General features: G+C 46.2%; 1 protein-coding gene across 1 annotated transcript; it reads left to right on the top strand.

Annotated features, from left to right (window-relative positions):
• The first annotated feature begins 414 nt into the window (after positions 1–414).
• On the top strand, positions 415–23346 carry LOC144107898 (salivary peroxidase/catechol oxidase-like). The gene is made up of 15 exons (XM_077641130.1): positions 415–502; positions 2133–2318; positions 4768–4981; positions 6244–6479; positions 9191–9385; positions 9453–9587; positions 11654–11755; positions 12354–12464; positions 14590–14725; positions 17091–17300; positions 17683–17820; positions 19361–19585; positions 20120–20289; positions 20719–20815; positions 23207–23346. Exons 2-15 carry the CDS (start codon positions 2135–2137, stop codon positions 23277–23279), a joined length of 2226 nt encoding a protein of 741 aa, XP_077497256.1. The 5' UTR covers positions 415–502; positions 2133–2134; the 3' UTR covers positions 23280–23346.
• The last annotated feature ends 1876 nt before the right edge of the window (positions 23347–25222 follow it).

The following is a 25222-nucleotide window of genomic DNA, read 5'->3' as shown; positions in this document are numbered from 1 at the left end:
TTGCTTCCTGCTCGTGTAGTGAGGCCCTTCCAATATCCAAATATATTAATTATTAAAATATATTAATATCCAAAGGTATTAAAATGTGAGGGCAGGGGTTCTCCTTACCTTACAGGGATTAGAGCTTGCAGTGGGGCATACGTACACCACTATTGGACTCAGAAAGGCGGTACGTACTATTCATGGTGAAATACGTGTCTCTTATGTTTAGACCGGTGCTTTCGCAACTCAACATACGTCTCTACACTGCTATCGACCCTGGCAAGTGCCGCGGGAAAATGGAGAAAACTGGACTTGTGAGCGTTTCTGACAGCTGCGTACCCTTACGCTTAGAATTCCGCGTCCTTGCGCTGTCACAAAAAGAGAGTGACCGCGTCGACAAAGGGATGTCAAGGCACTGCATCTCTTCCCGAACATCTGGGGGGATTTTTTGTAAAAAAGCGTTTATCTGCATAAGCAGCCCTCCATTCAAAGAAGCAGAACGTATCTCGGTGCCTCAAAGGTAAGCATTCTATGGTTTAGCCATACGTCAGTGAAATGAGTTTTCGGAAACTGTAGCTCCTCACATTCTTGATGTGCAGAGGTTGAAATATTGCCCTTATTTGTATCATAAATCCAGTATGAATAGAAATGTTGTCTTCATTAAGGAAGAATTATGGTAACTTCACTTGGCCTAAACACGTTTTAAACCAAATATGCTACGCATACACAGCTTGTAACCTCGTTTAGGCGGATCACTTTTGTACCTTAAACACTTTACCTGATCAATGCTTACATAACTCCAACCTCGGTATTCTTGGGAGTCCTAAAGTTCGGACAGCATGCTTCACAAGAATGCTGTCTTCTGAAATTTTGGTCGTTAAAAGGTTTGCCGCTAGGCAAGAAGATTGTTAACAAGGAAAACATTTTAATAGCATTAAATGATAGTCATCTATGGTGAAACCTTGCCTCAGCATGTTGAAATGTAGTTGGTATTCGGGTAACTTCGCAGGGACACTGAAACACGTTCCTGGAACGCTGGCATTTTTTATGTCCGGCGGATTATTCTTTTCTCAGCGACACACAAGAAAACCGAGGGAAATCTTTCATGGCCTCTTTCAATACGTCTCCTACACGGGGAAATTTCAAAATTGAGTGCAAGTGACACAGGCGAAAAAAAAGGAAGAAGAGTGAAATAACTCCAATAAATAAGTGAAGTCTCATTTCACTAAGTTGCAATGGAAATGCAAGGCCCCTGAGGCTTGAACTAAGCTTACACTGACATATGCAGTTTCACCTGTATTACACATATATTAAGCATTAAGTTTTGAGTGAATGTTGTTAGGCCTAAAATGGGCTTGCCAGCGTGTACTCTTAGATTATGTTATATCTGAGCTCTTTAAGTAGCATTGTTTATACTGAACCTCAATGTCCGAAACATGGGATGCCAGCCCAGGAAATCATTAAAACCATATCCTTTCCAGTTTTCGCGCGAGTAATATCAGTGTATAGGCATTGTAATTTACGTTAGTTGCTTTAAACACTCTGAAGTTCTGCTAAAACTAGTGTTGCAAACATGCGCGAACAGTTTTCATCACGCTTCATTATGGAAGAGCGCCAAACAATAACCTTTAGCAAAACTTTGAATAATTAAACTTGATAACTGTGAAATTGAGAATTAAGATTGAAAATTAGTTTACGAAACGAAGAGCACCGGAGTAGCCAAGTGGAGGGTGCTTAAGTAGAACTCTTGGAAAGTACCCTTAGAAAAATTTATTTGAACTGTCCATAGACTTCTGTCTAAAAGTCTATAAACTCTCTGTAGAAAAATCCTAAAGAACAATCTATAGCCAATTCAAACCGTATATACAGTCTATAGACAATCTATGATTCATGGCCATACACTTTTAGTAGACTTTTGTCTATATACAGTATATATGCTATGAATAGACGAAAAGAAATGTCTACAGGAAGGCATCAGAGTCTATAGAAGTCTACAGACCATTTTTGTAAGGGCAGTGTTCGCTGAAATTGACCCAAAACGCTCAAGATGTACATTTTGACAACTTGGCATGGTAGCATTTTTCTCTATCGAATTCAATATCGCTGCCTAAGATGACATCACGCATTATTCCCTGCCCCCTCTTCCTCAGAAATGTCCGGACCTTCCTGGCTGCTTCTGGGAATCCTGCTGTGCTTGGTGGTATCCGCCGATGCATCGCATGGCGCAAAAATTTCAGGAGAGCAGCTGAATTTCCTGGTCCAGGAAATCACTAGGAGGGTTGAAAGTAGATTAGCTGCTCTCGGCAATGGACAGAGCGTCGGTGGCCATCACCATGGTACGTCTAAAGCAGCAACACATCGATGCTATGTTCACAGTGTCGTGACACCTATGATGTCTCGACAGCAAACAAACCCCACAAGATTAACAAGGATACGCTGAGAAATACTGCAATTCACTTCCCAAGCGAGAAGCTGGAGCTTTTGAGTACAGCTTAAGATGCACATAGCGCCGACTACATCTTTTCTAAAAAATGGGCTTGCCTACATCAATGTATGGTAGCCATCTAATTTTGCTACTCTCAGACGCAAGACGTTGTCAACGCTCATGTTCACTATATACTCCCCGAGTTTGGCCAGCCCTTCCAGATAACTGTCGTTGGTTTTCCCCTTTCAAGCATTTAGACCGGATTTGATTCTGTTTATGAAGGCGGTGAGCATAAAATCGATCTCTGGCCAAGCTCTTGTGTCAACGCCTAATGGAGTCCGGAAAGTACGTAAAGTAATGTGTAGCGAGGTCTTCAGCTATTAAAAAAACCTGCCCTGGCGCTGCGGGAGAAATATTTCACTCAGGTGTCTCTGTCGGATTGCTGTCGAAATTTCTGCGACAAATTTCGCCATCGGCCCGCGAGTAAGCCCACCCACTTAAGATGACAGTGCATATTTGCAACTGACATTTTATTTTTTTTCTTCTGAACGCTGCAACAAAGTACTTTTTCTTTTCAACCTGTGTTAACTGAGGTTCTGGACAAGCCTTTCTTTTTTTTTGCTACGAATTTTCATTTGAACAACCGCCATAAAAACAATGAATCCAGGTGGGTTGGCTTTGTTTTGATGTCATATCCTCTTCAAATGTACGCAACCTGCGTTCAGTAACCGCATTTCTTCATATCTTTTCCTTTGGCACAATGGAACGTCCATGTCAGCCTTCAAAGACGTTTCGTCTCTCAGTGTCTGCCTTGAGACTAGTGCGATTTCGGCATTGCTGTCGGCTACTGCTAAAAATTTATAGAGCGACATTGGTCTCTTCTTTTCAAAACCCTCTAGCAACAGGACGTAGCAGAGCGGCCATGTTCATCGTAATTTTTCAATAAAAACCTTTGGACGAGATTGTGGTAGGCGTTTTCGGTAATTAATTAGCCCGATTATATTTCACACTCTTTATTCAAGGCTATAAACTTTCAGTGTGTGCCGTGTGTACCCTGTTAGTAATGATCTACGGACACGTGAAAAGTGATATCCCTTTTCTCTCTCCCTTTTCTATTTCTCCCTCCGTTCCCCTCCCACGTGTAGGCACTGGGCGTCGCCTGTTAACTTGTTAAAAAAACGTTTTTCTACGGCCACGTTCACATTTTCGGCCTACTTATAGTGAAGCTAGATACTAAGTTTACACCTTCCGGTATTGTTTTGCTGGGTGAACCATCGCACCACCGTATTTTCCTCTTAGTAGCTGCGTGAATGTGTACTCGTAGGAGCTACTACGGTGGGTAAGAAGGCGCTGCTTGGCTACGCGTTTTCAGAGTGCTGCCATTGAGCGGTGCGAGTAAAGGTGCAGCAGACGATAAGCGTTGAATGTGGCCGTTGTATTGCGGTACCCTCCAAGTTTACAGCTTGCTATGTTCAATTAGACCCACTTACCGACACAGGGAAACGCCAGCTGGCGCTCAGGCTGCCATCATGAGGATAGGAACCCTGATGGGATAAGCTGTTCTCGCCAGGCGCAAAACACGGAAAGTTTCTGCTAGAATGAATTTCCCCCAATATATTAATTATGACCACTCTCAACTGCTTAGGCTGGGAATTCCTAGCTCGAGCCAGTGTTAAAAAAGCTTTGCTAGATTCCCGGAGTTCGCCGCGAACGTAACCGAAGAAGAGCTGACATCACAATGTTGTGAAATCCGGCATGACGCGGTACACCGACCTCACTGTTCAATGGCACCCGTATGACATCACACCCATCCACAGCCACTGCCATTGGCCAATACGACGTCACTCAATGACTAGGATCAGTAAGCACAAACATTTCACTCTTAATTTTTTTGCCGTAGATCATACTTATATCGCCATGACTTTCCACATGTTAAAGGCATGGTAATAAATGAAGCCAACATTGACATATCTTGAATATCTTCAAAAGAACTTCGTGCAATGTTTGTGTAATGGTGCGATACAGTCACTTTTTTTTTCGTTTCCGTTATATTTCCTTTTCGAGCGATGATGCATAACTCATGCATGTGTTCGTCCTAGTATATTGCACTCCTTAGCCGCACGCTTCTACGCTGCCCTGTGTGCTGGGGAGTCAGTGTTCCTCAAGCTCCTCTTATAACATTTACCTGTCCTCCTCGCAAATCTTTGCTGCGGAATAAAATTGATTGATTGATTGATTGATTGATTGATTTATTTATTTATTTATTCACCATTATAATCTCTTTTCATCAAAGTGTACATGTATCCAAATGCCATGCGATGAGAAAATGCGTTCAATTAACAGCCTAATTCAACTTTCAGGGATACCGGACTTGAGTGTTTCGGGTTCAACAGCGCGATGTCCATTCGCAAGACGCCACGGCCAAGGGATGCCGGACTTCTCAGTCACGACCCCAGCAACGCTGTGCCCATTCGCTGGAGGGCACAGCCCAACCCAGCAATCTTTGAGGGACGATAGGCGCAGCTCGAGGATCGCGGCCATTTGCGAAGAGAGCACTCGACGACTGCTCGCGAGGTGAGCCGTGACACGTTCCTGCATGGCTCACGTGAAGCATATAAGGCCAAACCTTCATCCTCTCCCCATTTTTTGGTGACGTCATATCATAAGATGTGACTCAGGCTCCTACGGCACCTGACGGGTGCCTGTACGTGTGAAGGCATAAGAAATAACGCGACGTGATGCATTCTCCGCATAATAATAATAATAATAATAATAATAATAATAATAATAATAATAATAATAATAATAATAATAATAATAATAATAATAATAATAATAATAATAATTGGTTTTGGGGGAAAGGAAACGGCGCAGTATCTGTCTCGTATATCCGCGAACACCTGAACCGCGCCTAAGGGAAGGGATAAAGGAGGGAGTGAAAGAAGGAAGGAGGAGGCGCCGTAGTGGAGGGCTCCGGAATAATTTCGACCACCTGGTGATCTTTAACGTGCACTGACATCGCACAGCACACGGGCGCCTTAGCGTTTTTCCTCCATAAAAACGCAGTCGCCGCGGTCGGGTTCGAACCCGGGAACTCCGGATCAGTAGCCGAGCGCCGTAACCACTGAGCCACCGCGGCGGGTGCATATTCCGCATATTAAACATGAAAATGTGTACTCTGTACGAGTGCGAGTTGGATAAATTTTATAAATCTACAGGAGGAGTGCAGCCAATGGCAAATGGAAGAAATAGACAATGCAGAATACCCAGTGGTGTGTGTCATACTGACCCTATACATTGAAATGGAAGGGTCAAACGAGTATCCATAGGCGCGTGCATACGCTCACGCTGGTGTCTCCTCCATGAACTCAGCTGTGTGGATATGACAGAGTGGCGTAACATCAACGGGTATATTAGGATGGCTGTGAAGCATAGTAGACACCAGGGCACGCTGCACTCTAGCGCTCTGTTTACCATGGTTTCGCTCAATTTAACCATTAATGCAGCGCAGTCGTAACCGTCGCGTAATATCTTACTTCCTTTAACACCGTAGCACACGAGTGGTGCACTGAGCAAGCGTTCAAAACCATCAAGGCCGAATCGTAGCTTTACGTAAAAAGGGACGTTGTAATGTATGGTGTCAGTACACGTTACACACCTGCAGGACATTGAAATTAACCCTGAGCTCTATACTATACGGTGTCTCATTCCTTCTTCTTTTTTTCCATGTGCCCCTTGATTCTTTCTTTCACTCAGCTCTGGAGGTGTCCACCGAGAGAGGGACAGTCGCAGAGCCTTTGCATTATTCGTGAACAATTTACTCTATCTTGATTCAGCCTGGGCAAAGAGGTGTCTGCGAGTGGCCCGGTCCTGGAGCACGTCAACCAGGGGCTGAGTAGCGGGCAGGCGAGTCGCTTCTGCCGCGCCTTCTGCCCTTCTCTCGCACCGACTTCCTGCGACGCGACTAGGCCATTCCGGGAACTAGACGGCAGGTGCAACAACCTGGCCCACCCGCACTGGGGACAGGCGTACTCCTGCGAGCGGAGGCTCCTGCCCCCTGCTTACAAAGATGGTATGATAGTCAATGGCGTCTTCCTCGGCAGCGCAGCCATAGGCCGCAGCAACCATTTTAAGGCGAAAACCGCTTTCCTCATCAGTGTGCACAAGACCTCTTCGCATGAAACGTGTACAAGAAGTGTCCGCTCCACCTGTCAACCAAACCGAATTGCATCCAAGATCATCAATAGTGATCAATAATTGACATAATCAATTGATCATTAATTAATGTCAGGTAATCCCTATATCATAATTATAATTAATGAATCAATGATGATTTACTCATTGTAATGACTGATGATGATAATAACGTGGTGTAGCATGTCGTAACTTTAAACCGGATATAGCGAACACATCGGATATAACGAAGGCGCAGTATTTCGTAACTTGAAACCGAAATTAATTCCAGAAGCGTGAGGCGATCGTGTTCAGCTAGAGAGCACAACAGGACGACACAAAGGCTTTCGCTTTGATGCATGTAAGATGACTTAAGTTCTCCCCTGAATTTTTATTTCTATCTTACAAAACTCGTATGCGTACAAACATTTCGAGCCGAAACGCCTTCGTCGGTTATCACTGACGTGCGAAAGTGCCAGTGAGTTCATCGAGGGTAATGACGGTGGTGCATTATGGATTCGAGGGTTAAAGGGGCTCTGAAACACCTTCCCAGGAGAGCACATCAACTCGGTCAATCCCTACACTGTGTTGTCGTGAACACCTGAGACAAGCAATACACGTCTACACGCAACAGAGGACCCACAATCACGCGCGAAAGTTGGCGAGCCCTTCCCGGCGACTTTTTCATGCTCGCACCCTCCTCCGTCGCTCCCATCTGCGTAAAGTTGAGAGGTGGCTATTGGTTAGATTATTTCAGACGTCAGGCAGCTACCAAGGCCGCGGCCAATAAGCGGCGTAGCTCCAGCGGGTCAGGAAGCTCTCACTCGGAGGTGGTGCCGGCGGAGAAGCGCCTACCTTCCAGCGTGCATAAAGTGACGAGGGGAGAGGGAAAAGCGCGAAGACGCTGAAATTCAAATTTTGACTGCAAATAACTCAGCTTCTACAATGCGCATTATAAAATTTCTTGCTGGACAGTATCCGTGAAGAGGCGTGTTTTAACATCCCAGGCATACTGGGACTTTATCAGAGCCCCTTAGAACCCCTTTAGGAGCACATGGGCTGAGTGGTTATGGCGCTTGGCTGCTGACCCGAAAGATTCGGGTTTGACCGCGGCCGCGGCGGTCACAAATCGATGGAGGCAATATGCTAGAGGCCCATGTACTGCTCGCCATATTTTGTTGAAGTATGGGCTCAAAATGACATTTAATGGCTCATGTAGGGCCAGGCGGTCGAACTTTAAGCTTTGTTGACAGTTTCCTCATAAGAGAAGTTCTCTCCACTTTCCAACCAAAAAAAAAAAAAATGGAAATGTATAATTATTATGGTCAAACTACTTAAACCTGCTCAATGCCTATTTACCTATATAGCATTGTTCTTCCTATTTTCACACCACCTAGAGCAGTATGACTGGATCTCACTCAACAAACCAGAAAAACTACCTTGGGCACCATTCCAGAAATCGCAGCTACGTGGGGTCTTTGTATTAGAGAAGAATAAAATGAAAGGCAGTATTATGATACTAATAAAAAATTCAACTGCTTTCATTTCCCTTTCAGCAAGATACGTATCCCGTGACTATCTCCATCTAGTGTTTAATGCAATAGCAATAGCCTCTCCATAGCAATGCAATAGCAACAGTCGCACCAGTAATGGTATGACGATTCCCCACCATCTATGAATCTATGAAAGAGTAGCAGTACTTGCCTGGGAAGGACCGTTAATGCTATCGCATTGTATGAGATCTTAACGTAAGGCAAAGCGTCATCCAATTTTTTTTAAGCGCTACCGCAAGGTGTATGTAGTTGCTTGGAGGTGGAAGTTTCATCACAAGCGCCTTGATTCGACTGGCTTAGCCGTAACTGCGCCATCAACGAATACCGAGATGATGTGAACGGTTGGGTTTTCGCGAAGCGAAGCAAGAAAACACTGAGATCAGTGTACTCCGTAAGTACTCGTGGAATTCAGCCACAGACTTGTACGAAAAGCAATTGCAACTGCACCGCAGCTCCTTGACAGCTAGACATAATGGTCCGGCAGTCAACTGCTTTGCTCAATGAGTAAACGTCAGCCCGAGGTCGGCTAGGTTGTGTGTAGCACAACACCGAGGCTGTCTACGCCGCTCTGCACACATACACGCACAACACAGAATATTACCAGACACAAAGAACAGCAATGCTACCACCACATCCTACTTTGACCAAGGCCGAAGATGTGGCATGGTGCCAACTTCAGACTCACCCGTATCCTAGTCTACACCCCATAAACACTTGCTCTTCCCCAATTTATACCCAGACAAATTTCAGAGCTGCCAAGAACACCGACCCACATTGTATCATTCACTTTGGGCCTGCACAGCACCACCCGGCGGCGTCCCACCCATAACCCTCCCCACCCCTTCCCCTTGGGAAGATGTTCTGCCAAGCACGGAGCCGACAGACAAGCGCCGGCTCATCGAGAGTGCTGAGAGGAGATAGCGGTGGTTAAAGGGGCTTTGGACTGAGAGCCCTTCTTAAAACCGCTCTGACCAGCACATATTCGCATAATATAAGTTTTCCTCCTCCTCCTCCTCCTCCTCCTCCTCCTCCTCCTCCTCCTCCTCCTCCTTCGCAGGTGTCAGTGCGCCGAGAGCGGGTCACAGTGGAAAACCGTTGCCCTCTGCACGACTTATCTCCCATAAGTTACACCCTCAAGGCTGCCACCTGGACCGGCGACTCAATCTCCTGGCCATGTCGTTCGGACAGTTCCTTTCCCACGACATCACTTTCGTGCCTCCCAGTCCCATACCACGCATGGAGACCTTCCTCGGTGCGTATCATGCTGCCGTGGGTAACTGCGCGGTTCATGACGCTTTTGCTTTGCTTTCCCGTCTCAGGTCCCGACGATAGATTTCCAGAGGGTGGTGAACACTTCGACATAGAGGTGCCTCCACGCGACCCATTCTTCAGGAAGTTCAAGCTTAACGCCCTGCCGTTCAGGCGCTCCTTGGCCTGCTGCAGGTGTCGAGTGGGTGAGGAGTTTTCGCTGGCCCATTGCAGCTTTTATAATCGAGAAACAAATTTGACAGTGGCTTAACTTGGCTAAGCCTGGAATTCAGCGAGAAGCAAGAATGCTTCCTAAGCGTCTGAGGCTCGTCCATGGCAGCTCCGCTACACGCTCGCGACAGCCGTTCTATACATACCCACACGACCATGTGGCTATGACGTGGTATCACATGGCCTTGCGACACCCCTACCGGATGTCATCACGTGTCTTCACATCACCCCATCGGATGTTCTTAAGGTCAAAGGTCAACCCGAAGGTCACCCAATGTCAAAGGTCAGAGGCCAACTAAATGTCATGGGTAAAGGGTTCGACACCATAAATTTACCACATATGGTCATACACGGCTAACGTGGTTGGGCTGAAGGTAGTTCAAGGTCGTTCTCCGGCCTACGCGACGACTGCTTTACCTAGCGTAGTGAACCTTTCCGCTTCAAAAGGAAGAAATGTTACAGCTTGGGTATACTGCATCCGCTGCTGTTACCAGCGCCGTTGGTGTTTCCATTTCATCACCGTAACCAGCACGCAGCGAATTGAGTTCAGTGCACGACTTTCACTTGAAGCAATTATAAGAGAGATGCTGTTTTGAAGATTAAAGGAAAGCTGAAAGCCTTTTTAGAGAATTCGAGGCGATTGACTGGCTCGAAAGAATGAAGCATCTGGGTGATGCGTGCCGGTTAATTTTGCTCTGTCATTAAAAATGGTGACGAAATCGCCGTTTATAACAGCCACGAATTTCAGGCTTCTCCTCAATTCTCAAGAGAAATGCGGAGAAACTCGTGATGACGTGCACGTTACCGACATTTGAAATTTCAGCTGTGCTTGCTCTCATGTTGTCATGCGTCGTCCGACGCCGCTAAACAACGTTTTGTGCTCTTCACCTTAGGTGGCGTTGGTTTTCTCCCTTTAAGCAACCGTTTCTTCGCTGTAAACGCGCACTGCCGTACATGACGTCATCACTGTGGCCCCCTACCCGGCGTTGTGCGCTGCGGAGAAGCCTGAACGCCTACGCGGCTTCATTCAGCCAGCACGTCACCATTTCAAATGATGGCACAAAAAGTATTCGTATCTTAACCTGCAAGTCTCACACATTGGACTCCTTTAAGGTCATCGAATTATATCCCTTTTCAGCTGCCCTTTTAGTAAACTGCAATGAACACTTATTAAGGCGGAAACTTGGGATAGTTAGAAAGCGTTTGAAATCATTTTTGCTAGCGCTTAGTGAACACAGGGGACGAATAACACAAATACACAGGACAGACGCTAGCGTCTGTATTGTGTATTTGTGTTCTTTGTCTTGTGTGTTCACTAAGCGCTAGCAAAAATGATTTCAAATGCAGTGAAAGCCTTCCCATTGCGGGCAATGTTGCAAAGAACTCCAGTTTAATGTTTGCATGGACACACGGGAATAGGGAGTCAATTAATAAGGTCTTAGTGGTTTATAATTATCATAAACCACTAGCTTTTCCTATTGGCCTTGTGATGCGCTAAGTTTAGAACTTGCAGACGCCCAAATTAGCAAATTTCACGAGGATATCTCCGTCAGAGCACTATTGACAATAATATGGTTAGAATAGCAATACTGACTAAAACATAATTTCTTATGGAGAAAGAAAGCGCGCCGGAATTGAGTTTAGTTATACACTACCTTGTCTTTTGCGAGAGGCTAAGAGACACGGACAAATAGCAAGACCGTATTACTCACCGCGGTCCGTGTTGGTCCGGTGTACACGCTCTACACTAGTATATGTCACTCAGCACCAAGAGGTAGCGGGCTATGCACGTCTGAAGGCGTCGCGAGTTCGCTGCGCTGATATCTGCCTTTAAGACACACCGCTACTTCCACAGTATAGTTTAGCGATTTGGCTGCTCTCCGGCGTCAGGATTAACTCTAATCATTGATGTAAATGTGGTTCAACGAGCATTGCGCTGTGAAGGTTTTCCAATGGGCTTCGCTTTAAAAACATGCAAAACTGAGTAGGTAGAATTTCGGTACCGAATTCAGCAAAACATGACCGGTTGCTTTTTCACTAGGTCCCAGGGAACAAACAAATTCGAGGACATCTTTCATCGACGCTTCACATATCTATGGCACCAGCAAAGAGATTTCGGACAGCCTAAGGGTGTTCAGGGGTGGTAAGTATTTTGTGTGCTCCTCATGCTTCTCACTTCTTGGGCTCTGCTCCGTATGAGCATAGCCAGTCTTAGCAGATATGCCTCTTTCATTCGGCAAGTGTGGTAGTCCGCCTTTTTTACAGGATGCGGCGCCCTCTGGTGAGTTTCGAAAATTCGTCTCTTACCGTTTTAAAACAAACACAGGTGGGAACGCTGGCGCCGCGCCATCTGGTTTCACGAGGAGTCAGTCGCGACTGCGAAGTGGCAAGTGCGTGTTTGACAGCTGCCGCCATCTGTCGCCATCTGTCGCATGCGCCTGTCACTAACACGAATTTCGCATGCGCAGAGCAGCCTTACGAAAAAGGTGGATTATGGCACACTGGCAACTAAAAGAAAAAATGAAGGACTACAAAAAGGCTTGCTGTATTCTTTACAAGGCTTTGTCTTGTGGGCGTAGTGGCCAAAGAAGTTTCTCCGAGGAAAGAACACTTGCATGTTGCAGATACTTCTCGTAGTTATGTGCGGCGGAAAGCGCAGCGCAGATCGAAGTGCCCTTGCGGATTCGTTATTTGCGGATTTTCAGCACTGTTAGACCTCATGCTGACCTCCGTATGCGCAGGACTGCTGAAAAGCCAAGCTGCTAGAGGCTCTCCTCTCCTTCCGCAAAGCATGCATCCCAACAACGACAGCTGTAGCGCACCTGGAAGAGGAAAGATCTGTTTCAGATCGGGTAAGCTGCCGCGGCTCTTAAGAAAAGGAAGCCAAGGGGGCGGCGCTTTCCTAGTTCTTCAGGCTTTTAAAATATAGGCTAGAAATCCAGAAGTATTGTTTTCACTCGAGAGCGTTAGTACCCCCACGTTGAAAAAAAAAAAAAGCCCGGTGTCGGCGTTGGTGACCGTTTCAAGCCTCGCAGCCGGATCGGCCTGAGCAACTTAGATGGGCCACCTAAGTCATGTAGCCTTGTGTCGTCATCACAACCTGCCCACTGGATTTTGAGCAAGCTGACCACCGTGGCAAGTGGCGGTTAAATTAATGACTGGCCGCGAGAGGTTGTTCAAGAAGAGCAACCTGTGTTGCACAAGCCCCACCGGTGGCAGCACCTGCCATCGCAGGGCAGTGGCGCATCGCTTAACCGCTGCACCACTGCGCCAAGAGTGGTATGAGGACTCCCACGGATCTATGAATATTGGTTTACTGTGGTTTAACGTCCCAAAGCGACCCAGGCTATGGTGGACGCCGTAGTGAAGGGCTCCGGAAATTTCGACCACCCGAGGTACTTTAACGCGCACTGACATCGCACAGTACGCGGGCCACTAGAATTTCGCCTCCATCGAAATTCCTTCGCCGCGGCCGGGATCGAACCCGCGTCTTTCGGGTCAGCAGCCAAGCTCCATAACTACTGAGACACCACGGCGGTCGGATCTAATGATATGAAGTCGAGCATTACCATTTCCTAGCTATCGCGTCATTCCCCTTGAGGTACAGCTAAAGTGTTCCCTCCAGTCTCTGTTTAAAATAAACAGCGTGTTTTTGCGCTCTGGTCATAAAAGCCGCTTGAACACTAAATGAGCCGGTAATAGCTTTTGTGAAGCTCATATTAGACAGATATTATTAGTATTCTTGCCTCGTGCAGTTCGCGTGTATGTTGATATTGACAACTTAGTTTCTGTGTTTGACATAATTATTGTAGCACGCTCACAAAGCAGTAAGTGTGTGCTCTGAGAATTATCCTATCGAAAAAAAGCACCTTTTACCATTTCACTTTTTCCATTTCGTTCAAGAGAGCTATTGCCAGTCATGTAGTGCTTCAAAACCTCGCTTCGAAAATGCTGCTCTCATATTCCATGGCAGCTAGTTTGCTGCAGCCTATAGGCTACGCCTTGTGTCAGCAGGCAACCCAATATGCCTCTGGCGTCCATAGCCAAAGGGGTTCTTCGAATAGCAAAACAAAAAAAGAGATGGTTCTAGAATTAAAGTGCCAACCGAACATATGTTATTCCGTATTCGCGTAGCACGTAGCATGCACTACCTAAGAAACATAGCAAAACACATTAACATCGCAGTCTTTCCGCGCCAGATAAGCAGGGTATGTTTTGAAAAATGACGGTCACATTCCCAAGAGGTAAGAAATCTTGCGGTGAAGGAGAGCGTATAGCAGGAGGCGTGAAAGAGTCAGGTGCGTGAATGAGATTAGGAAGTTTTCGGCGATAAGATGTCGACAGGGGGCACAGGAGATTATTAGTTGAAGGGGCAAGAGAGAGGCCTTTGTCCTGCAGTGGACGTAGTAAGGCTAATGACGATGATGATGACAGGCACGCGTCGCTAGGAAACGCGCGTGTCACGTGCTACCTCTCTGCTCTCCGCGTCCGTACGGGTGACGTAATAAGGGTCCTTGACACGCGCTGCACCGGGTGACGGGGACTTCTAATTTTGACTGCGTTCCTGACGCCCGAGGGTTCATTTTAAGCGTATGTAGGATCAAATTTCTTGCGCTGCATCACCGACGATAATTACGTATTACAAAATCTAAAAACGGACTGCAACCATATATTTGCAATGAGGCGCCTAACTGCTGTAGTATAAAAATATTTCTCTTATGTTATAGTATGACAGCAGGATAGGAACGTGTGATTTCTGTCTTCTGCTACCGGCGATAGTAATGCGGTAACGAAAACGTCCTTCTAAATCAATGCTATTTTTAAGAAATGCAGTGTTGAGCGAATTGACTTGCGCATGTTCTTAATGGAAAAAAAGAGGTGTTACGGTAGATAAGCCAGCCATGATGCTTAAAGCCTTACCAAGGTCTATGTAAGAACCGCCCTACTTTCAACAAAGTGTGCGGTCATCACTCGCAGGTGACTTTAGGGTGAACCAGAACCCAGGACTCACAACCCTGCATACGATCTTCCTGAGGGACCACAACCGCATCGCCCGCAAGCTGGCTGCTATCAACCCAATGTGGGACGACGAACGCCTTTTTCAGGTCACCAAGTGGGTCAGAATTTTGAGAATCCGTAGGGAAAAAAAAATCTGACAACCGATCTTGTCATCGAGCGTAGAAATGCAAGCGTGAAATTTGTTGCAGGAAAGGCGTATCGTGTTCCAGGGAGTCTCATAGCTGGTGGTAGCTGCACTCGTGTTTTGAGGAGCCATCAGCCGCTTTTCTAAGTTGAACACCATGCTCGACCTCCTTCGTCCCTTTTGGTGTGCAGCGCTAGAACACTGAACACCGATTTCTAGGACCTTGGCCTCTTACAAAAGTTTCTTCAGACAGTCTATAGACTGTCCATAGACTCCTGTCCATAAAATCTATAGACTTTTATAGACAAATCCTAGAAAACAGTCTATAGGCAATGCAAATACTATAGACAGTCTAATAATAATAATAATTGGTTTTTGGGGAAAGGAAATGGCGCAGTATCTGTCTCATATATCTTTGGACACCTGAACCGCGCCGTAAGGGAAGGGATAAAGGAGGGAGTGAAAGAAGAAAGGAAGAATAGGTGCCGTAGTGGAGGGCTCCGGAATAATTTCGACCACCTGGGGATCTTTAACGTGCACTGACATCGCACAGCACACGGGCGCCTTAGCGTTTTTCCTCCATAAAAACGCAGCCGCCGTGGTCGGGTTCGAACCCGGGAACTCCGGATCAGTAGTCGAGCGCCCTAACCACTGAGCCACCGCGGCGGGGCACAGTCTATAGACAATTTAGAGATTTATGGCCCTACACTTATAGTAGACTTTTGTCTATAGACAGTCTACAGACTATGAACCGAAAAAAAGAAAGATCTGTAGGAAGTCAATAGAGTCTGTAAGAAGTCTATAGACTCTCTATAGACCATTTATATAAGGGCCGAGCAACACGCGCTGGCGCCATCTTCTTTTATTCCGCCTTGTTCCTTTCCTCTCTCACGGCGCGCTTGAAGTGTCCACCGAGAAGTAAGATAGTTGCACACTGCACAAAGGCTTATGTTTGGCCAAGATGGTGGATAATCATGGTAAAACGGACCGCAGACTCGCGAGTCAGCGTTTGCGGTGACTTGTTTCTGTTGTCCCGTCTAGTTTGCGCTGTTTTTCACCATTAGTTACACACAACACCTTTATTTTTCTCAAAATAAATTTTTCACAATGCACTATCAGCGAATCAAAAATGCAAACTAAAAAAAATTGGGTGACACTTAAGCGATAAAGCCACGTGCCGGCACCTTTCAAGTATGAACAAACAAACAGTACAAAGATTTGCAGCAGTATGACGCGACAGCATTAACGAGTCGCTTCTGGAGCCTGGGCTACTCTTTTTACAGCTATATAACATTGCAGATTTTCTTTCTCGAACATATAATGCTTTATCACTGACCCTATCTAAGCACCACTCATTCTTAGTCTTCTGCTTCACATTCTTGCTAATCAAAGCGCAGCCCTTAAGCCCAATCTCTTGCCCCTCTAGGGTACTTCGCCATGCTTGTAATTCCGGTAGACGCCGTATCTCGGCGGCACCACGACCCGTCAAGCGGCTTGCGGTTGCTCGTACGCATAGGGTTTGGTAACTGGCGACACCAATTGGTGGCGCTAATTACAAGTCGTAATTAACTTATTGTTACCGTCTGTACTGTAGCCTACTCTGAGGTGTGAGGCGTTCGGAAAAAACCTCTTTTTATCGCCCTCAACCAAAGCTCCTCCGTTATCGAGGGGTAGCACGCCCGGCTCACGACCCAATGGGCTGGTAGTTCGAATTCCATTTTTCTTTGTAGTGCAATTGCTTTTCTTTCTTCAGAGGCACTAGGTAATGCTGTCGGATTGACGTCGTGACTCTGTAGGCCAATGAAGAGTTTCTTGGTGACCAGGGAATTCGTTGTAAACCAATGAGGAATTTCGTTGTGACCCCAGGTCTTCACTCAACGTTCGCTCTAACGCTATCGAGTTAAATAAAATCAGTGACAGCTGTGAGTTTGCCTCGCCAGGGGTGTCTTTTTATAGTTCTTTGCAATTGCCCTTGTGCTCCGCTGCATGCTAACTTACAGCCAGTTTTTAGCAATTCTCTTGTGGTTATTGCCTCGCTTATTGCAAGCTAACTACATCCATACTGCGCAAAAAGAAACGAAAGTGTATGAGAAAATAAGCAGCATAAGTTAGTAATAACATATTGCAAACGTAAACGTCAAAGAACCTGTAGGTATACGTGTATTATTAGTGCACTGATTTCTCAATAGATTTTTGGATGCGAAAACCAATGCAACAAGGGGCGGAATAGGTAAACAACATACAAATAAAAACTCGGCTTTAATGCTGTGATCGATTCTAGAGCAAAGCAAACAGATAAAGGGAAGGCCTTTCCGCTAATGCTTGTCTTGTCCAGGAGGATTGTGGAGGCCCGCCTGCAGCATGTGACCTTCAACGAGTGGCTGCCCTTGTTCATTGGCTCCAAGGCCATGGCCAAGTACGATCTGCGCCCGCTCAAGGCCGGCTTCACAAGCTACAAACCGAATGTGGACCCGACGACATTCAACGAGTTCGCAGCAGCTGCCATGCGCTTCGGACACTCGAACATCTACAAACGGTTCTACCTGTGAGAAACCTCCTAGAGTTTTACTAATAGCGGTGTCGAACACTTCCATCAGTGTTGAAGTCGAGCGCTTACGCAAATTCTGCCTAGATCCAGAAAGAAGGGTTTGCTGGGTATCTTGGCACCACTTGAAAGGGTGCCTAAACGTGCTGGAAAATTGACTGGGTCTTGGGACTCATTCCATAAACGAACGCAGTAAACTTCGCAGCATTTCCTTTCAGACCCTTGGTCGAAAAACACATTCTTGAGTTATTTAGGGCCGTATCAAACTAACATCCTTACTTGTGACCACATTATAAGCCCTGAGAATTTGGTCCCTGGAGGGTTTTACACTGCTCAATGCGCCGCAGATACCAACACACATATTGCTATCATCGATGTGCAGAGTTGGGCCCAGAGGAAGCCACCATGCGTGCGTCTTGCATCTCAAGGACAGTTACTTCCGGCCCTTCCCCCTCTACGACGGGGTTCTCGACAGCGTTATCCGTGGAATGCTCAAGCAGCGAATGCCGTCGACTGGAAGGTACCTACACTTTCTATGCTTTACGTTACAGAGAGGTGTCACCCACTCTGGTTATATCATACTACTATCTCAGCGTCACGCTTCTGATCTCAGCCTTCATGGAGCAATGTCTTCCTCTACTGACAACCTTCCTTAAATGTGCGCCACACTGCGGCGGCGCTAGACGGATCAGTGCACGCGCCACGTCGTTTGCTCTGTTAATTGGATGAGTCGTTCGCAGATTTTTAACGCTAGAACGTTAATGCTCACCCTGTGCAAAAAACCGGCATTGTCGTCGTCAGCGTTGTGACCGAAAAATTCTGGATAAGCCTGCTAGGCGGGCCGCTTAGGTTACGTGACCTTAGGGCGTCATCAAAACCTGCCCACCGGATTGTGACCAAATTGACCACTGTGGCAGGCAGCAGTTAAATTAACAATTTGGTCACGAGAGGTTGCTCGTGAAGAGGAACCTGGGTTTCGCAAGCCCCACCGGTCGCGGCATCTGCCATCGCAGGGCAGTGGCGCATCGCTTAACCGCTTAGGCGGTGAAAATTGGCAATATCCAATGGTATTTTGTGTAAACATGAACATAAACTGCAACGTGGATGCTAATTATAGCAGAACTACTGAGCTTCCATCGTTTCTCAGCCGAGTAGCCTTATCCTCACATGTAGTGCGTAATAATTGTTTTCCTGCTTTGCACTCCTATCTCGGTTCTGCTTGTGCCGTTGGTATGATTCAGTGTAAATGAATTAGCTGAATACCAACATTGGAAGGTTTCCGTGACCACTAAGCATTGTAATTTTTACAAATACAAAAAGATGAATACAAAGTCAGAGGGTCAGTCAGTCAGTCGGCCTTGGTCGGTCGGTCGGTCGGTCGGTCGGTCGGTCGGTCGGTCGGTCGGTCGGTCGGTCGGTCGGTCGGTCGGTCGGTCGGTCGGTCGGTCGGTCGGTCGGTCGGTCGGTCGGTCGGTCGGTCGGTCGGTCGGTCGGTCGGTCGGTCGGTCGGTCGGTCGGTCGGTCGGTCGGTCGGTCGGTCGGTCGGTCGGTCGGTCGGTCGGACGGACGGACGGGCGGACGGACGGACGGCCACACACAGACATGGACGGATGGATGAATGCATTGATTAGCAGCATCCGCTGTATATCAGGGTACTGAGAATTGCCGCCTAGTTAAAAATTCCTAACGGGCCTTGTTCAAATCTGTAACGACAGTTATTTCTCCCAAAACTAAACTTCTCTTTCGCTATTCACCTCTCATTTTTAATGCTGTATTATTTCTTTTCAAAATTCCGCACAGCAAGTTGATTTTAAAATGTTGAGCCTATGAGAACTCTGTGAGAGCTTACATTCAACATAACGGTGGCCCCACCTAGCAGCGCCCTCACCATGCTTTAAATGGCGTCACATACTTAAGGAATAAATGCCGGCTTGGAGGGTGCTGGAGGCGCGCTGTCCGCTATACATGCTTCGTATTAGAAAGGCCTCAAAACAACTCAGCTGTATACTTTGCTTACATTGACTACATTCATACAAATTTAATCCATAACCTGCCCGCAGGTTCACCGACTTTGCGATAACAAGGTTTCTCTATCGCGAGCCGGGAAGACCGTACGGCAGCGACCTGGTGTCCAGAGACATACAGAGAGGCCGCGACCATGGCATCAGACCGTACGTCGACTACGTGCGGCTCTGCAGGAAATGCAACATTAAGACCTTCGACGACCTCCACCGCTACCGGCTTATTCCGAAGCACACAGTTCGTCAGCTCTCACGGATTTACGAGTAAGGGTTCCAGTTAAGCAAACCTAACAAAACTTGGTGCTTTTTTGTTTACAACATAAGCTGTGCGACGTTTGTGCAGAGATCGTTTCTACCGTACAAAAATCATCATCATCAGGCTGTCTACACCAACTGCAGGGCAAAGGCCTCTCCCATGTCTCTCCAATTAACCCTGTCCTCTGCCAGCTGCGCCCACCGTATGTCCGCAAACTTCTTAATCGCATCCGCTCACCTAACTTTCTGCCGTCCCCTGCTACGCTTGCTTTCTCTTGGAATCCACTCCGTTACCCTTAAGGACCAGCGGTTATCTTTGCTTTGGGATTGCATGCCCTGCCCAAGCCCATTTCTTCCTCCTGCGTAGCAAGCTGCTGTGGTGAATAGGTAACATGGGACCTGTGCGCCAAATCAGTAAAAGTCTCAGGGAAAGTAAAAGTGACCCGTATATTAGGGTTCTAATCATAGAAGGCACTATGAAGCAAAGTATTTTTCATGAGCACTTCTGTGTGTTAAAACCTGAACTTGCCAAAATCCTTCCAGCGACGTGCGTGACATCGACTTGTACACGGGGGGCCTGAGCGAGATCCCGGTGCCCGGTGCCGCCATCGGGCCTACGTTCCAGTGTATCGTGGCCGACATGTTCCATCGGCTCAAATGGGGAGACCGGTTCTACTACGAGCACGGTGGGCAGGCCGGGTCGTTCACGCAAGGCAAGTGACGTCGTCGGATAATGTCTCTGGATAGTGAGGGATGTTAAGAGGGACCTTAAAGGAAGAAAACTTCGATGCTTAGTAGAGGCACGATTTGAAGCCCCATGCTTGCGGTCTTTCTGCAATAGTTTTAATTGCGCTGTAGTTTCAGCGATTCTTTTATTAACTGGTGTCCTAAAGTGGCAGTTCGAGCGAACCACTCGGGTTCGAAGGCAAGAAGAGAGTTTTGTTTCCGTTTGTCCGAGGCCAAACATGGACTTAAGAATTTTGGGCTTAAGAAGCGTTTCACAATTTGTCAGGTTTGTTGTGGCACTGACGAGTTTACGTTGTTCAAAGGAATTAAAATTTTTTATTCGACTCTTTGAAACTGCGATTGTCGGCTTTGTTTCTTATTGTCTGCCATCGCCTCGACTTTCTTGCCCTGCGCAGGACAACTGGACACGATAAGACAGACAACCTTGGCCAAGATCATCTGCGAGAATTCAAGAATTCGCTCGCACTTTCCACGAAATATACTGCTTCATGCGTAAGTATCATTTAGGTCTGCAAACTGACTATGTACAGGGAAAAGAGGACCCTACAGAAAGCATAAGTAGACCTGCCGTCATTAATTATAAAAGGGGGACTCTGAAAGAAGTGTAATAAAAAAGGCCTAAAAGTACATAGATACAGAAACAAAAAATTAATTACGTTAGCTAAGGTTAGACCGTCACTAATTTTGGAGCCTTAAATAGAAAGCCGAGGAAAAAAAAAACGCGGCTACAATGCAAACACTGCAGTTTCCATCAAGTATTAGTAGCTGTTTTACGGCACACATGCCTCATTAAGTGCAGGAGAGGAGACAAACACCCTTGAAAAGTTGCTTTTGAAGTAGAGAAGTGGGTTGGGGAGGGTTGGGGGTGGGGGCAAACGCGACACAAATTCTCAAAACAATGGCCTCCTTTTTATACTTTGTGAATATCAACAAACATTATTAGAGGATTATTTGCTACCTTCACGACATCCTTGGAAGTTCTACCGTCGGGCTTTAAGTGCAGCCTGACTACGCGCTCCTTCTGACTTTTTTGAGAGCCTCCGCAACTTTTCTACTTTACAGTAACAGCCGTAACTCTTCTAATTTGTTTTTGTACAATGTATATAGGGTGTTTCAGCGAACAATTCCAATAATTTTCAAAAAAAGTTTTTTTTTGGGTAAAAATATGGCTTTTGAGACATAGTATACCAGTGCTGGCAGACACCAGAAAACTGGTGAATTGCCCCAAGCAGTAAGCTGGCTAATTTTTAATAATTAACTTTTTAACTATTAGACTTAGGCGCCTAAATGCAATTAGACAAAGATTTGTAGCCGGTCGTTAGTAATAGCCATATCGCTTTCTAGAATATCGAAATCGCGATTACCCTTGGAACTGTGGCTCGACAATTTTTTTTTTTTACTAGTTACGTACACTGGAAGGAAGGGTTGCTTTGCCATCATGATTTCGAAGCGCATGCGTTTTTGCACGATGCAGACAACAAACAAAGAGCAAAACGCTGCAGTTACTGCTCTCCGCCTTCCTTCATTTGTTTTTTTATTGGGAGGCAGTCCTCCACACAAAAACACCTACAGGCAGTCGCTGTTCGCCTGTTTTCTTTCTGAATCACCGGGAACGAGCGCAAAGCTTTAGAAGAAGAAAAAAAATAATTATATTTACTTTAAATCCTGAAGAACGCCATGATGTCATGTTTTGGCCGACATGTAGCTGGCTACTAAAATGATCTTCTCTTAAGTTAGGACGAATAACTAACAGTAATTAATAATAAATGCACAAGTTTTTATAGAATCCTTTCTCAGGGGCGCTGCACGGTAAAGGCGGTCTACAGAAATTCGCTCCTTGTTGACTGTTTTCTCATTCACATAGCCTCACTCCGTAGTGTGTCCTCGTCTTGCAGGAGACCAGTCTCGTTAGCGAGAAGTGGACTTTCAGTGCACGGGCACTGGGTCCTTTCAGCTGAATATTCCGTTTAATAATTTGCACTTTTGTAAGTTATGTGGTTCAAAGTAACAAAGTGTGGCGTTTTACTTATTTCGCGTTTAGCCCCACTATCCAGAGCATATGGGTTAAGCGAACGCATTGTTTTTTTCGCGATCACCACTCCTAAATCACCACAGACGGTTTTTCTGCTTGATTTGTTTCAGATGCCCGCCTGTCACCCAAGATTTCTTCGCCTTTCTAGAACGTTTTAGTGTTCTAAATGGGAAGCGTGCTGTATACACTCTCGTAAATATTTATATGAACTTGGAGTATGCTTCGTCATCTTATGTTTCCTCAAACACAGGGATCCAGTCACACGTACTAATACTGTTTTTAAACGACTCGAGCGAGTTGTTCGAGATATGCTGAAAACTGAATGATTCTGCGAGTTTTTGGCTTAAGTTTGTGATTTTGACATAGTGTTGTATTATGACAACCTACCGATGCGGCAGGGGACGTTTTAACGGCTATTAGTAAACGTGCTGCGGCTGGCTTGGATTTGTAGCGGATCTGAACAAAATGAGCAATTCTGCCATCGTGCTTAAGTAAAAAATGCGGCCCGCGGGTTATGTGGGAGGTCGGCAAAGCTGCGGTACGAGCTGCCCTGGAATACTTTTGTTTATGCCAACAGTGTGTTAACTCTTGTTATTCATGACGTCGACAATACTCTTTGAAAAAAGAAACATTGACCAAAAAGCTTTAGTTAATTTGGTTTGTGCAAATTGGTTGTTAACGCTCAGCTTGAAAATCACTTTTTACCTCGTTGCTCTGCACTGTATGCTTTTAGAAACCTTGTTCTGTAACTTTGCGTTTTAGTGACGTCACAACATGAGGAGCCTGATAATTCTGGTGAGATTTGTTCTGAGAAAACACAACTTATAACCCCCTTTCATCCATTCTTGCAGCGTTTGCGGGAGCCCTAAGGCAAGGTGCAAAGACCTGCCGGACATTGACCTCAGCTTTTGGCGGGCGAATTGAGTCGGAAACAACAGCAGGGCGCAACGCTAATATTTTGGCTGAAAATAAAGTATGGGGGGCATGCGTGCTTTCTGGTCGCTAGTGAAATGGGATCGCAACGAAATTTTCAAGAGAAAGAAGAATATAACAACAACGAAAAGCTACTGCGAGCTACATCTACACAAGATTCGAACGCTGGCAACACACCAATGGCAATTTCATGCATTCGCCGCCCATCCGTGCAAGCAATATTTAGAGGGACACCCAATTCCGTTGTGTATCGGCAGTGTGATAGCTTTAGCAGCTGTTGATGCCTATACCGGAAGTGACGGCACTTAACGCCTGCCTGATGACGTCACTTCTACTCAGCCAATGAGAGTGCTGGGATCTGGCGACGTCACTTTCCTCCAGCCATTGGGAATGTTCCGGTCTAATGAGGTCACTTGTCGGGAACGAATGCTCAATGCTGCAAAAACGCGTCGACGAAAAGATATAAATTTTCCAAAGGTAAGGTCAAAAGTAAAGAAATTGTGCAAGACCTAGGATTTCACTCGTTCAGCTCACTTCATCATCGAAAAAATAAGGCAGTGGTGTGGACCTAGAAATGTTCTTTTTAGCTAAAACCGATAAGATTGATTGCCCCCTAAAGTAATCGTTTCGGAAACAGGTAAATGGCAAGAACCAGAAGTAAACTTCCTGCGCAGAAGCCTAAATAAATTAGTTGTTAATGACCCATTCTTCAAAAGGAAAAATCAAGAATATGTCATTTCCTTTCTAAAGTGACATGAATGAAAAATATAGTCGCTTTCGCGATCGACATGAGATACCTTTATTATTTTCTGCCTCCGAATAGTATGCTCTAGTGCATAGAAACATATAATGAGAACGCTGGTCCCTTGCCTTCCGGAATTGAATGAGTGCGAGGATCGAGGTTTAACTTCACATTAGTTAGGTAGGCCCATGACCTGATTAAAAAAAAATTTCGTTGTGGTTTAGCTCTGGTTAAACATGGAGTGACGCGATAGCTACAGCTGGCCGAGTGGAACTTGGTCACGTGTCCGACCACGTGACGAACCACGTGATCAGCCACGGCGCCACGCCGCCGGCAGCTGCTCCGCACCACGTGACCAACCACGTGACAGCGTGGCGGCTCAGCCATAGGGTGTACCGCCACGGCGCCGCCCCGCTGAAGGCTCGAAATGCGACCGTAATGTAGCTATCGCTTCAAAAAATCAAGGAATATAAACAGGGTCCAGTGTAGGTCTAATTTTACGAGATCTCTTTTAGAGCGAACGCTCTGATATGGATGTTCAGAGCCCAGCAAAACCGTCTCTTGCCTGTATGCGCCTAGCGCGCACGCTATGTCTCGCGGCATAGCCCGCGCACCGTCGACTTCTACGCCGCACTAATCCGGTGGTTCTGACCCAAGAAAAATCGTCTTTTGTGAGTGCGCTAAAAAAGAAAGACAGAAAATTGAATCAGTCATAATGTGTGTGCCTCAATTCAGCCATTCATGCATGAAAAATTATTACAATCAGCTGGCAAAAAAAAAAAAGCCCGTGCTTTCACTCTGAATCGAATTTTGAAACCACACTCTGTCATTTCAAGGAGAATGCGACGGAGGGCGTTTTAAAAGTGTCTCCTTTTGTTGAATATATTTTAGAGCGAGAGCTCCTCGGGGAACAACCGATTTCGATGTGGATGACACAATGACCGTCAGTGCCTCACAAGGTCAAACCGAACTTAACTGAGTGGTGGTATGGCCCAAGCTATGGTAGCATATGGCCACGTGATCATATTACTATGGCCATTGGGTACCTGACCTTGACCTTTTATCTTGACCCTTGACCTTGACGATTGGTTTGATACAGCGGAGACCATGTTTATCAGAACTTTCGCTCGCATAACTAGGTTGAAGCCCCGTTGAACACCAGAATTTTTTTTTTTTTCAGAGAACTCATCCA

This window comes from Amblyomma americanum, chromosome 10 (assembly GCF_052857255.1).
Source record: "Amblyomma americanum isolate KBUSLIRL-KWMA chromosome 10, ASM5285725v1, whole genome shotgun sequence".
Classification (NCBI taxonomy): Eukaryota; Metazoa; Arthropoda; class Arachnida; order Ixodida; family Ixodidae; genus Amblyomma; species Amblyomma americanum.
This window is presented reverse-complemented; position numbering and strand designations above follow the sequence as displayed.